Here is a 15,380-nt window from a genome sequence, read left to right on the forward strand (position 1 = left end):
GCAGCATTACAACACACATTAGCAGCACTTCAAAAAACCCACCTGTATTTACTTGTTTAGTGGGGTTTGTTTGTCTTAGACTCATACAGTGATTTAAGTGAGGCACTTTGACACTCTATTCCAAAAATGTTCCTCCTTTTAAAGAGCTGTGCTGGCATATAGATCTATTTTGGCTCTAAAGAGATTAAGATGAATTTGAGACAAAAATCAAACTTTAATCTATTCTCATGTACACTAACGTCCATAAAGGAGATCCCAATTGAAAGTAGACTCATTTGTACGTCATGACTTTGCACATTTTTGCAGTGACCTTTACTCATTGCTCTCCAATTATTATGAAAGGAAAAGAATATGCTACAGTATCTCTTCTCTCTCTGGAGATGGGGACAGGGCAGGAGGGTTGGGCGTGCCCAGGGAGAGATAAACACCGGAAATTCTTTTCACCAGTTGATCATTGTAACTGCTCATTTCCATAGAAAACTAATAGACTTTAAAATGGTATATTACACAATGTAAGTGCCAACAAGGCTCAGGAATAAATCTAAAGTCTTCATCCTAATATTTCTGAACCAAAGTGTCCGGACAGCATATGGGACTTTACATCAGACGATTTACACAGGTTATTCATCACCTCAGATAAAAGCTTCGTTTGCTCAAGTACCAGGCAGATTCAAATAGAGTTTAGAGTTACATTACCGCAGCATTCCATCTTCATGGGTTGAATTGGGTAAAGGACCATCAGATGGACTGACTGGTAAATCCACATCTGGCTGACCTCCTTGTGCATACACTGGCTTTGGTTCTATTAAAATATCAGAAGATGTTAAATGACCAAATGGACATTTGAAGATGAGACGGCAAAGCTTAACTTAATTAAGAGCTTAATGACTTCTTCAGTAGCCTCCTCTACCCCACTTAAACACGACATATCAGAATCTTAAAACAACAGAAGACACCCTCACCATGCCATTCAAAGCAGTGTGATTACTGGCCTAATTATTACTTCAGTAAAAATCCCAAAACTTCCTTTGTACTTCATTAAGTACTCTGAACACCATAAAACTACAAGAACTAGAAGACTTCATGTTCACAAGACCACTTTCAACCCTGCTGTTTCTCACCTTGATTTGTCACCTGACATAACTTGTTAATTTTCCATCGGCTCTCTTCCCTCAAGAATTCAATTTTTGCAATGAAAAATATCACAAACATTCGAACTACTGCTGCATACCCTGACGTCAGCAGATTTGAACGCTTACTTTGGTCCAGTTGGTGGTTCTTAAAGATAAGCACTTACTATGGCTCTGCTGCATAGATTCTCTGGAGTCACTGAGAGAAAACCACCACTGCGGTCTCCCCTCAGTAATGAACACTAATAGGGGCTCTTCTTGGCTATGCGGTTGGTCACGTTAGAAGAATTTGTATTTAAGGCTTATCCCTACATACTTGAAAAAAGTTGATTTCAAACTAGGCTGGCTTCGAACTAGTCTATATCGCTGATATTTCCAACAACTGTGCTGTCTTCCTTTCAAATCACTGAACAGACTAGTTTGAAATTGGGAATTTCAGACAACAGCTTGGTAATAATGCCTTTTCTAATGTGACTCTTGTCCTTACCATACAGTAACATAGCGTTTTCCTTTAAGTCTTTAATGACCCTTTCCTAGCCTAAGCCTCTGATGAACAAATACTCTCCTTCCACCCTCCTTCGACACAATCAACCATGACAGTTGTCTTGCCCTTAGTCTAAGCAGCAAACTGTCACGGAATCTGCCAACTACTTTTCTAACCACATTTTCATTAGTCTTTGAAAGATCCTCATTTCCCTAGAGCTTTCTGTGAGGCTGTTGAAGGATTATGCCCTTTATCGCACCTTTTTATCTCAGACTATATACTATGGCAAGTTAATTTTATCTGCAGACACCAATTGAAATATTATCTTTATGTACTGGCCTACATGTCCTCCCATCCAAACTAAATATTTCCATATACCTCTTCCCATTCACCCAAGAACAGAACATTTCTTCTTCCCCGCTAACCAACAAAATCCCCACAGTACTTATTACTTGCTTGCCAGTCCCTCAAACCAATTATTAGTACGTTACTTTGGATTAAGAACCATCTCAAGGGTCTCCTATCCTGGCTGGCTTTGTATTATGCCAATTATTAATCTTCAATATCTTATAGAAATACAGAATTCATCTAATCTTACTACCACATCCTTTTTCTATCTTGGCAAATATAAACTTACTTCATTTGCATCTTTTCATAAAACCTGCAAAAGGTCACCTCCTATGACAATCTTTTTAATAATGGCTGCTGCATCAGAAAAGCTACTGTTCTCATTTTCAAGATCTTTCAGAGCCTATCAACATCATAACTCTTCCAGTTCTTCACTGAGCTACTAAATACTGCGTGCAGAAGTGTCAGGGCTCATCTCTTAAGTCTTCAAATGCACATTCAAGCTTGAATGTGCTTTTTCTCATTCTACCCAGCCTTTCAAGAACAGCTCCCTCTAAACCATCTGCACAGCTCCTCTTCCTCCACTTATAATTTTGCTAAAGTACCTCATTCTGTAAACAAAAATCTTAAGAGTCAGCCTGCCCAGAACAGTGTCCTGTCACCATATTGTCTTATGTTTTTTCTTTTTTACACCAACTGGCTTTTGTCTGCTGCCATTTAGCTTATCCTTCCCTTTTAGGAAAAAGGGAACAAGATTTCGTTCTGGTTTTATTAGTTGTACTGCACTTGTTAAAATGCCTTCTTGGGCCATGACTGTAGTTAGTAAGTGCTACAGTAACAAAGCATTTCAGAGTGTTTTGAGTTGTGTCTTGGGAACAGTAGTTCTGAACAGGCTTAACTACATCCTTGTTTAAATATAGTTTGCTACAGTAACCTGTAAGAACCAGTCTACTGCTTGACTCTCAGAAAAGAAAGGATGAATTTTAACCTTGCTTGAGAAATCAGGACAAAACTCTCTACAACCATCACCTATAGATACAGCTCTAAACACTGAAGTTTGACCCCTATATAATGGGCAGACCCCACAGCTTAGGTTTTCAGGACCAAAGTGCTAAGATATAAATGGGGTTATGATTACAAAGACCATTTGTATTCAGAAATAAAAATAATGAGGACTTGGTCTGTTTTAATACTTTGAAAATCATTCCACAAATACATAATGGCATAAAGTCCCTATTGGTCATCCATCTCAACAACATGCATAATTAATATATTTTAATGTTTTTACCTGGGAGCGGTGGAGTTTGTTTTTCAGTTCTTTCGACTGCCACTTCTTCCATAGTTTTAGAAATATCATCTGCATTCTTTACAGGTGTAGAGACAGCTCCTGGTTTAGTTATTCTCTCATCTTCTCTGCTTCGAAGACTACGTTAGAAAAAAAAATTCCACTCTGCATACAGAATTGTTTCTATGACCTTGGTCTACTAAGACTAAAGAATAAATCCCTTCATTCACAAAGTTCAGGTTTGGTGGGTAAGGAATTACCAATTACTATTTAACAAGGCTTTGTTCTTAGACTATCACATTATTAATAAACTTTTACAATTTCTAAATCCAAGCATTTTGTCCCTAAATTCATGTTAATAAAGGACTTCTCTAGATATGGCTATTTAGAAAGAGGAAGGACGTGGTGAAACAGACTGCTCTCTGCTTCAAACACAGAAGTCATACACATGCTGTATATTGAAAGCTACATAAGAAACTGAGAACCAAAGGGAAGAAGGGGAGAGCAGTTACAATGTTTTTGTTCCTCACCCCTCCCTATAGAAATAAGGGATTTTTAAACTTCATTCTTAGGCTTTGCTGTGATCAAGCTAATTTATCTGCTCTTTTGTGTGGCAGCTGCCATGGAACACAAGCGCTGCCAGCGTGGCTCTTGGTAGGGCTTTGCAAAGACAAAAAGGTAGAACACAAACATGCCCCTGACTTCTCAGTCTTCAGAGAGGATGAGGCCTTCAATCCACAGCTATTACAAGACAAGAGTGCTTCTCATACACTCAGTCATCCATGTACTTTAGTAAAAAGACAACTTACTGCCTCTTATGCATTTCCTATACATGCTTACTGTGTAAAACAAAGGCATATATGCCAAGTTAAAAAAGAAAAAAAAATATTTCTTGTTCTTTAAATGATGAGAGCAACTAAAGCTCAAAAGAACATAGTTTCTACTCATTTAGCTCAGAAGATCAGATATTTTTATATTGTTATAGAGAGGTACAGCTACCAGCTGTAGCATAGCAGAACTGAACAGAACATATGCTGTATGTTGAAATAAGCGAGGATATAAAAAGTATTTGAGAGAAGACAGACACAAACAAATCACAGCTTTTTATATACTATCAGACTTAATTGCCAAGGAGGGGGAAAAAAGGTACTTCCTCAAAGATAACTTCTTGGTCAGTAGGTGCAAGTCCATCTCCTCTCATAAAGGAGAGGTCGGGGGGGGGGGGGGGGGCGGGGGGAGAGAGGGAGAAAAGTTTTTCACTACGAACAGCTAGATGGTGCTACTAAGCAATAATGAGTATCACTTTCCATAAAGTACAAATGTATCAAAACCAAAATCCATTATACAGACTAAAGACTGTTTATTTTAATCAGAACCAATACTTCAAGAGTTGGAAGCATGACTTAGGAAAACAGATCCCAGCAAATCTACTCATCCAAGCTGTGTAAGAAAGAATAAAAGAAATAGTAAGCATCTAAATACAAGCAGAATGTGCTTTCCTGAAGCAACGTGAAGTCTGAAACATCAGAAACAAAGCTTAGCTATTCAGCCAAGACTTTTCAGTACTTTCTTCTGCCATTTTTAAAACTATGTGCCTGAAGGCAGCTAAAAAAAAAAAAAAAAAAGAATACAGAAAAATACTGTAATCATCACAACAATCTGGGAAGACACAGGCACCCTTGCACTGTAAACAATCATCTTGTTATAAGTCATTGGTAAAAACAAGTACAGCAGCCTAATTTTTAAAATCCTTATTAGTGTCCTTTTAATTTAGATAAACCCCTTTTTGGGGCTTCCAGAGTTGATTAAAATGATGCTAAAACCATTACATCTAGCAAAATGAAGAGTAAGTATTTATGCTTCTACTTTGTTCCCAAACTTCACCAATAAAAATTTTCTTATTCCTCTTTCAGATTTCCAGCATATTTTCATTTGTACATAAAATTAAGTGCATAAGCTAAAAGCTTATGTATTTTACTTCCACCACTAGGCTAAAATATGACTGGACTCCTCATTCCTTTGAAAATAGTTCCTGGCTTCTTAAAAACAGACACATACATTTAGCTGTTTAAATGCATACTAAGTGTCTTATAAACAAAAAAAGTCCTGTAGTAGTGTAACCTACAACTAATTCCCCTCCCTGTTCAAAGATTTTTGGGTAATGAAGACTAGTTAATGAGATATTACAGTAAATTTCCCTATGATCCCTAACACTTTACAGGAGCATTATTCCAAAATAGTAGTATCTCTGTTTTGCTTTAAAAATAAGGCCAAAAATACCGCTGTTAGTACACGAGGACAAAGTTCATTTTACATTTCCTCTCCACATAGTCCAAAACCACTGTAATTTTATGCTGTTGTTATACCTGTATATATCAAAAAGGAGCATAAATATGGAAGAAAACCGCTCTCAAGAACAGTAACTGATACAGACACTGAGAGCACAGCACAAAATAGTCAGGAAAATATCCAAAGCAATATGCTGCTAAACTAGGCTACTGCTATGCATGTAGGCAAATACACCCTGCCAACTAAAAATGCCTGCAAAAGGCCAGTTCTACTGTACGTAAGACAACAAAGTTTAAATGGAAAAAAGCTGATAGAAACAATTGTGACAGAACAAAAAGGAAAAATCAGAAGAGCAGGAGTAGAATTTTTCTTGATTTTGCTTAAATTGTCCAGTAAGCATTGAATATTTCACATTGCAAGATGATACAGGAAACAACTTGATGCTGTTGCTGGTTCTAGGTGATGGAAACTTGTTAAAAACTGACAGCTGCGCTTCCCAAGAGACAAAAGTGTTGTTCACTGCGTGCACTGACACTATTGTTTAACATCTGTCCTGTGTCAGGGCCCTCTAACTCACTTCCTCCTCCTTTTTTTTAAAGTATGCCTAATAGAAGCATTTTTAAATAACCGTCAGTCACAAAATGCAGTCAGCTACACACTACTGCCATCAACTGTGTCGATTACTTCAGAACAAAAAAAGACTGTCTGCAACACAGAGTTAGAATGTTTGTTTGCACAGAAAAAGTTTTGAGAAAAATGAACATGCAGGCTCTTTCCAAGTGTGTTGTTAGCACATCTCAAACTGCTTAGCATGAGAGGACATAAAGAGCCAAGAGACATCTTCCTAAGTACATTCTAAATAGGGTTGATTTTTGTCCTGTATTCCAGTTTTTCAACTTTTTTTGAAAATGGACAGAACAACAAATCTCTCATGCTATATATATAAATTGACAACTGTATTACGGAAGTCAACCTCATCCTTCCGGAAATAATGATGACCTCTACAGGGATTTCTTCAAGCTACCACATCTTTGTTGCTGAAGCTGAAGTGTTAAACATATCAGAAAATGTTTTTGCTATTCCAGTACCCAGGTGAAGAACACAGCATAGGAGAGTTCCCAAGTGCGAGTTCTTTCAATTGGTAAAGGGCAGTCCAGAGACGTAATCATAGAATCATAGAATCGTTAAGGTTGGAAAAGACCCTTAAGATCATCGAGTCCAACCATTAACCTATCACTGCCAAATCCATCACTATACCATGTCCTTGAGCACCATGTCTATCTGTCCTTTAAACACCTCCAGGGATGGAGACTCAACCACTTTCCTAGGCAGCCTGTTCCAATGCCTGACCACCCTTTCGGTGAGAAAGTTTTTCCTAATATCTAACCTCAACTTCCCCTGGTGCAGCTTGAGGCCATTTCCTCTCATCCTAAATGTTTCCTCTCATCCTAAACCTAATGTGGCAGACTTGCCAGCACCTGGCTGTAAATACCACTTTTCAGGATGGGTCACACCAAAAGCTTACCTAGCTCAACAGCTTGTTACTGCCAGCACTAAGACCAGATAGGTAAGAAAGAGTATATATGACACTTCCCCGCAAGTACTCTTCAACTTAGGGTGCAGAGACCTCTTAACAGATTACATAACAGGTTATACAAAGTTGCCTTATATTATCTGACGTTCTATATTTAAGATGCATTTTTCCTCTGCCTAAACAGTTGTTGTTCTGCATATCTTTAAAATTATATGTCTCTCTTAAAACTATACTTAACCTTTAAAACATGATCTGCTCAGAGAGCTCCTCCTCAAAGCCAGGACATATTTATATCTTATATTTCACTTAGTACCTAATTCAGTAACAGCTAGCTATAAATTTTGCAAGTTTCCAGGGCTATGAGTATTTATCTGTATCTGGAGATTTGTAAGACTCATTCTCTGGATTCTTTTTAAGACTGATTATGGATAATTTGCAATCCTCCATGAGTGAAAAAACCATACAAGTGTAATTAGTCCTTTTTATTAGTAAACTAAGAACATGTTCTAGAATCTGAGTTTTAGAAAGTGTTCGAGAGACATCTGTAAACTTCCTCTGGAATAAAGAAAGCTACAAGTGCTATTTAATGCTTTGACAGAATGTTCAAATAGCAATTGTTATGGAAATTCTATATCCAGGAAAACTGCAGGCACAGTGGTGTACATACCAGTGTGGAATACTGAAAGACAGACAACATTGAAGACCCTGTCAGACCCCAAAGCAATACTGAAGCAAGTCTGTTGGCAGATTTCTGTCCTCTAGTGCACACTTAAAAGTGTCCGTCTATAGTTAAGTTTGGATGAAAGGACTAAGAGGATTCCCCTGGAATTTCTCTCCTCATTAACATACAAACACTTGGCAGAACAGGGTCTAAATAAAGACTCGTTATCTTCAATACATTTTTAATGTCCTCCTTAAGCTCAGTTTGGAGATTTTTTTGCACCTTTTCTTCCTTAGCTTGTTGTTCTCGAGTTTTTTCCCCTCCTCCAGATTTTCCACTGAATTTTAAAAAAATCAAGCAGTTGCAACTAATTTGATCTTACAGCAGATTTGAACAAAAAGAAGTTGCTTTTAACATGTTTTTCTTTATGTGGCTCAGGGCCCAGATTTTCTGATCTTGAAAGGGACATGACCAACAGGAAGTCAATCCATGCCAAGGTAGCTCTTGTTCATAAAGTAGATAATAGCGGATGCATTCAGAGTTGAGATAACTTCAAAGTTCCTTCTCAGGAAGGATTTAATTCTTCTGACAGTGTAGTCCATAGGGAGGAAGTGACCATCTACCTAAACCACTGTAATAGGACAGGAAAGCACTAACGCTAGGGTAAGTCAGTCATAGTTTCAATTTTGATGGATTTTTTTTTTCCCTCCCTCCACAAGCCCTTTTCACACTGCATTAGAAATGCGTGTCAAGAAATAAAGGTTCTAAGTCTGACAGAGACCTCATAACTTTCACAATCAAATCCCTGCACATGGGACCCTGCTTTTAAGTTTTTCCCACTAATACGGGGTCCCTACTTGAAAACAAACTTTCATGCCTTGTGGTCCCTCCAAACAACATACATGGAAGAGAAACAAAAATGTCTGTAATCCATAACCCCCAACCAGGCGTACATGCAGGTAAGATTTGTCTTGCAGTTTTATTAACCCTCAAAAGACTCCAAAAAACCTTGAAGGTGTGTTATTTTCCGCTTGGGCAAAGTAAGTGCTATTAATAACCAAATCAGGCATATCTTAGTTTTATGGAACAGCCAGCTGCAATTTGTTTTTCAGAATTTTTGATAGCATCTAAAAGTCTTCAAATACAGGCTCTGAATTTGGAATTTGCAGCAAATCAATTCTAACTTTTGCTCCATTGTCTATGAGCACTCAGAAGGCAAACTTCTCTTTTACAAACATTTAGTAGAATCTAAAAACCAACATTGAAATTCTATTTCAATGAATTGAAACGTCCATCTCCAACAAACTGTGGAAATGCAAAACAGGACAGATTTATGTTATTCAAGACTAAAGTTTCACATGGTAGAAGAAAAAATTCCAAACCATACAACAAATTACTTCCCTCTGAATTCATATAAAATTAGACTTACTTCAGAATTATCATGAATGTCCCACTTCCAAGTTCAAGTATTAAAAACTACATTCCAAAAGCTGTATCTGCTGTGCAATACACCTTATTTTGGAGGAATCAAATGTGTTCAGAAACATGAGATAACTTTTAAAGAAGGCTGGTGAGGAAAATAAAAAGACTATGCCCAAATAAAGCAAGACTTCAACAAGTTTACCCACGTTGGACATTCAATAGGAACTGTGCTACTAGTCATCTCAAATATCCTTGCAGCTAACTGCTTTCTAAAACCAAAATATCATTGCATATGCTTCAATAACATATCACTATCAAACATTGTCATTCATACAACCATGCTCTAAGATTACGCTTAAAAAAAGGGATAACACTGAAGTTAAAGGTTCAGTTTCTCCTGAAGACTAAGAGAATTTGGATCATTATCAGCTGCATCTCTTGAGAGAAAGAATGCCATACTACTACTACCATAGCTCTGCATCACATTTGTCACACCGTATAAACCCAAGCACTCCTACGACTTATACGTCACATTAAATAGTTGATTTAAAAATAATACAATGCTGCCATCACCTGCCGTTGCTGGGCTGCTGTGGAGAATGTCTGGAATGGTCTGAAGGCTCTGACCTCTGGTCAGGAGATCGTGAACGACTGCGGCGGGGCCTGTCATGTGATCGGTTGGAATGATCTGATGCCAGCGACTGAATTTCTGAAATGTCTGTTAAATAAAAGTTGTTTTTTCATGAAATGATTGTAATTAAAATGGTGGCATGACCTGCTCAAATGGAAATAAGCTTTTGTAGAAAATTTTTATGAAGATGTTAAATCTACGTTTATTATTTCAAAACAACTAAACTTAATACTCCTGAAAGAACAATTGCAAGAATAGGAACTGTATCTTTTTCTCCACTGTTTCTGAAGATGCGGATTTCAATCCCATTCAAACAAGAATTTACCCACATGGCAATCTTACTCTTAACCCTTCTCCTCCCCACCCTCTCATCCCACTTAGGTATTTCACATCTTCACAACACTGGGAATTCTTCTCTCCCTTTGGAAATCAAGTTTATTTATACTCACCATCTCTTTCTGAAGCATTAGCAGAATGAATACTGTCAGAAAGATCAGGGACATTCAACAGTGTAGCTCGTTCATCTCGCTGAACAACCATCTTCAACTTGCCTTTTGACCTTTCTATTAGTGTTTTTGCATCTGCTAAGGACATATTTTCCGTCACTGTGCCATTTATCTGGAATAGAGTAAGAAAAGAGCAGATATAAACTTACTGAAAAAAAATAGCGAATCTCCAGTAAAGACAGTGTTTTTCTATCTGATGATATTTAGAAATAGCTACAGATATTTATCAAATTACTACAATACAATGGAAGACTATTGGGCTCATCCAAACTATAACATAATATAGAAAATTATTTTCATCTTTCAAAGACAAAGCCTCTACCACTAATACAAAATTTTAAAAATATTAGTTATGTTTTTTGAACCAGCACTGCTATACTCAGCAGAGTAAGGAATGGTATGTTTTTCTGCACTGACACATTTACAGCAGTACCTTGAAATAAAAATTGCTAGTATGAATTAAAAATCCCTGGGTATATTTATTTCTAGAAAAATCAAAATTTAACCTGAAGGCAAGTTCTAATGTTGCTCAACAGCACAATTCCACAACATTATATTGTATAACTAAGCACGTAGGGCCAAAGATTTGTACCATCCCAAATGCTTTCAATTATGCATTTACAGTAGGCACTATTAGTCTGAGTAACGCCTGGGGAATAATACCAAAAAACAGGAAGGCTTTATAAATTTTCCTTTCCTTAGAGTGGTTGATTTATACTTAAATTTATTGAACTTTGAGGTAATTTAATAAGAAAAACTACATCTTCTACTAACAACAACTATGCTATTAAGAGATAGCTAATTCTAAGAACAGTTGTATCAATGAGTTTTTCCCTTTGAACAAACACCATCACCATTTACTATACCTTAAGTACAACATCTCCTTCCTGAATATTGCCATCTCTTGCTGCCAGGCTATCCTGTGATATTTCTTTCACAAATATGTGGCTTGCCAACCGTAGACCATACTCTTTATATAACAGCAATAGAAGAAAAAAGAAAACTGATGAAGTTACAGTAAAAAAAAGGAGGGAGGTATCTGAACATTTACAACACTGCTTTACACAACAACATTTACACTGGAAACACAAAGAGGAGAGCGAACTTGACACATAAAGGGCTGCAGTGGAATTACACTATGGATTTACCATTATATCAATTTCTTTTTAACTCTGCCTGTAATCATAGCTGTTCTCCAATAGCTTAATTTAGATGCTACCTACAATCTTCTCTTTCAAACAAGACAGACACTGAAGACTCAACTAAAGTATACAGAAGGTATGTAGCCACTGACTACCAGATGTCAGATGCATAGTTGTGATTTTTTTTACACTACATAATACTTTGCCTTTAATTAAGCATATGTATTTTGGAATATGAAAAATATCACGAGAAATACAATAGCAGTTTTTACTACTGGTAAAATAGGCAAACAAAACTGTTAACAGCACTGTTCACACAGTCCATGAAGCCCTTAACACAACATTAACTGAAGCAGTTGGCCTTTAAAAACCAACAGAAGTCTCAGCAAGAGAATTACACACAAGTTACCTTCATTTTTCCTCGATTTCACCAGTGTTACTTTGGTAGGTTTTGCAGGCTGACTGGAAGTAACCGACCTTCTGTCTGATCTCGGTGATAAGCTCCTCTCTCTGCTAGCACTTCGATCTCTTACCCAGCTCTTCTCATGCCTTCTGTTGGCACTTGGACCACCACGGCTGCTTCTTGGATCGTGTATCTCTTCATCATAGCTATCGTCCTCATTTTCAGACACTGGTTCAGGTTCTGGTCGAGCCACTGGAATCTGAATTTTCTTCATCCTTCGGATAGTCTACAACCAAACACTAGATATCAGCCTCTGGCTGTGTAATTCTAATGGTGTTACTAAACGTCAGAAGCCAAGCTAATCCCAAAACTCAAAAGAAAACATACAGATGTATTTGTGAATGCTCTGAGTTCTTCCACCCTCATTACAAAATTCCATCCAATTAATACAGGAGACTCATCAATACAGATTACTAGAAACCTGTTTTTGAGGGGAGAGGTATGTTTGTTTTTCTAGCTGTTTTAGTCCTTTATTGGTTCTGCAAAAGTGGCAAAAGGATAACAGCCATCATAGCATAACGCAATATTCTGTCTTCACAGAGCTGCATATTTGAATGTCCTCTCTCTTTGCTTAAACCCACAAATCAGTTACTGGCACTGCTAAAAACTTCTTTTGCTAACATGTAATCTACTGTATACTCAGTGTGTTATTGACAGTAATTCCCCTCAAGTTTGAAGCCTCCCAATCTTCCAAAGCAATGTTTACGCAAGCCACAGAGGAAGGGGAACATTCCCACTGAAAGTTCAGAGTTGGTTTGCAGTAACGTAGACAGCTGTTTCCAGAATAACACTCAACCCTGTTTAGAGGTTTATTTGCTATGTGTTACAGAACAGAACCAAGTTATAAAGTTTTCATTAATTGCTTTTCTCTGCACGAATCTACACACCAAATACTTAAGATACTGAAAGCTCTGCACAGCTTGCCACACATTTTGTTTTGTGTAAGCTTCAAAGAATTGCTAAATCTACAAATGCAATGCACAACACAATTTTTTGCAGCTGTATTAAAGCACACAAGAGCACTAGGAATCTGTCAGCACAAAAGCTTTTCTACAAGCCCCAGAAGCCTGTTTTCCTGAATTAAGAAATCATTAAACATTGTGCATTTGTGTTCTATTTTTTGTAACATAAATCTCAAACTTCTACAGAAAGCCGGATTACTACCCTTTAGTGATGACCTGTTCTGTTTTGCAAAGTTCAAAAACCAACCACTTTGAATAAGCCTACAAAATTATAGGAATTAAGGTAATTATACTTTATTTTGGCAAACTGTTTACTGAGCATAAAAAGAACTATGTTAGTGCCTGAACAGTGGGCAAAGTCCTTCAGCATACACCAGCCTTTGAAAAACTTGATAAAAGTGCACTCAAGAAAGCAAAGAAATAATAAACAAAGCTGAGAATTGAGCTTTTGGCAAACTGAGAAAAGCTTTACCATAAAGAAAAGGAGTCTGAAGTATCCAGTGCCACACCACCCAAACATCATCATTTACCTTTTAAAAAAAAATTTTGAGTGACCCACACGATAAACATGTCATGATCATCACTTAAACCTGAAGCATCATACAGGTATTATTCAAGTACCTTGCATCATGCATGTATTTCATAGCAGACATTACACCATTTCACTTTTGCTCTACGGAATTTAAGTAAGCTTAAATCTTCGAGACATTCACTTACAATTTTGGCATTCTTCCCACTTTTCCTCAACTGCTGAACAGCAAATGCATGCTCGACATTATCCATTGAAACTCCATTAACCATTGCAACACGGTCATTTTCTCTAAATGAAAAACATAATGCACAGTATAAATACTTTATGCCAAGGGGAAAATACTGGGGAATGGGTGCCCCTGAACAAACTACCTGTATTATAAACCTACTATACAAACAGTTACAGAGAGATACCTTGAGAGCAAAACAATTAGGAAATTAAGCTACCACTGACAAAGATGAACGCCCACAAAATCAGAATCCAGGTATAGTTTGGGACTTACTGTAGCAGTCCTTCTGCCGGCCCTCCTTTCAGCACATCTGAAATAACTATTGAGGTCTCACCACTCTGAAAGTGAGGATTATCTCTTCCTCCAGATATTGCAATACCAAATCCAAATCCAGGGGCCTATAACGTAACAAGAGAAATATTTTTACTTTCTAATATTTACATGGTCACAATTCACATTCCTGTGTCAAAGACAAAAAGGTCCTATGGGATGAACATGACTTTTTGTAAGAAAGAAGGATCAAAGAGCCATGCAATGCCATGCAATCCAAGAACAGGAGACACATTAAAAATAAACACACACGCACCTTTAGAAGGCAGAGTTTCAGACTAACTACCCAATCTCTCCCAAGAGCAAAATATTAGAGTTCCCATGTGCATTTTTATGGCCTGGGCCTCAGGTGGTCATCAGTAAGACCTCAATCTTCAGTAAGCCCAACATACTATACCACAATTCAAACCCATATCACCTCCTGCAACACTTTCTTTGAGGTTTCACATTATGGTATTTACCCAGCTTGACCTCTAATAGCTCAGGAACTGACAGGATCGCAGCACACAGTAGTATGACTGCAGGCTCAGTTCTTAGGAATAATACCAAGATGACTTGTACCATTAAATACATCAAAACCTTGTCAGCACTTGCAAATCATCTGCATCTTAACAAAAGTAATTTGCTTCAATCTTTTCCCTCTAGGGTGACCTGCCACTACAGCAAGGTCAATGCCTCTGAAAAGTTATTCCCGTTAGATATTTCAAGATAAAACAATGATGCTTACATTTCTGCCTGGAAGCAGGGGGGGGGGGGGGGGGGGGAACGAACAAACTTTCTAAATATAACTGATTTGCAAACTATCTAGCTCTTCCATCACTGCCCAGAAAACACTGTCAGAAGGATATTACCATTTAAATCCTGTATTTTGCTCAAGAATTTATTTTGAAATTTTCAACTATGCAAAATACAGTCACTGGATGAAAAGACCAGGTTTCAGTCAATTCCTCCTCTCCATTTCACACAGCATACGCTCCATGCTGGCAGACTTATCCCCTTCTTTTTCAGACTTTTCAACAAACATGACCCAGCTTTAGCAATGAGTTTCATAACATTACAGTGACAGCGGAAGCAACATGGCAGTCTGCATCTGGCTGTAAGACACATGACATTCAGCTTTTTGGACAGTAATTACTGCTCAAAAAACCTGTTTCCTATTTCCCCCCCAAAACAGAGGTCATAAAAAGATGGTCTGGATTTAGCCTGTAAGCAGTGAATAGGACCCTACAGTATTAAACCAAAGCTTTGGAGATTCACTGTTCAGAAACTGATTTCAACAGTTAGCAAATACTGTTGCCAGGTATGAAGGAAATAAGTTGGTCTAACAAGTGTGGGGGAGTGGGGAGGGCTACACCTTACTGCTTCTTTTACACTCATTTAAATTCGTTAAAGGAAGACTGGACATCTTTTCAAGACACATTCCAGCCAGATC

At 37.6% G+C, this 15,380-nt stretch overlaps 1 protein-coding gene across 5 annotated transcripts in view; it reads right to left on the minus strand.

Moving 5' to 3' along the window:
• TJP1 (tight junction protein 1) overlaps window positions 1-15,380 on the minus strand; it is a 76,278-nt gene that overhangs the window by 24,761 nt on the left and 36,137 nt on the right. For all 5 annotated transcript variants that reach the window (XM_082321324.1, XM_082321323.1, XM_082321322.1 and 2 more), the window contains exons 3-10: window positions 13,892-14,016; window positions 13,575-13,677; window positions 11,842-12,121; window positions 11,157-11,260; window positions 10,234-10,402; window positions 9,727-9,871; window positions 3,251-3,387; window positions 697-802 (exon numbers count right to left, since the gene is read on the minus strand). In XM_082321324.1, coding sequence (XP_082177450.1) covers window positions 697-802; window positions 3,251-3,387; window positions 9,727-9,871; window positions 10,234-10,402; window positions 11,157-11,260; window positions 11,842-12,121; window positions 13,575-13,677; window positions 13,892-14,016 — 1,169 coding nt within the window. The remainder of the gene's footprint in view (window positions 1-696; window positions 803-3,250; window positions 3,388-9,726; window positions 9,872-10,233; window positions 10,403-11,156; window positions 11,261-11,841; window positions 12,122-13,574; window positions 13,678-13,891; window positions 14,017-15,380) is intronic.

This window comes from Platalea leucorodia, assembly GCF_965183815.1.
Source record: "Platalea leucorodia genome assembly, chromosome: 9".
In the NCBI taxonomy this organism is placed as follows: Eukaryota; Metazoa; Chordata; class Aves; order Pelecaniformes; family Threskiornithidae; genus Platalea; species Platalea leucorodia.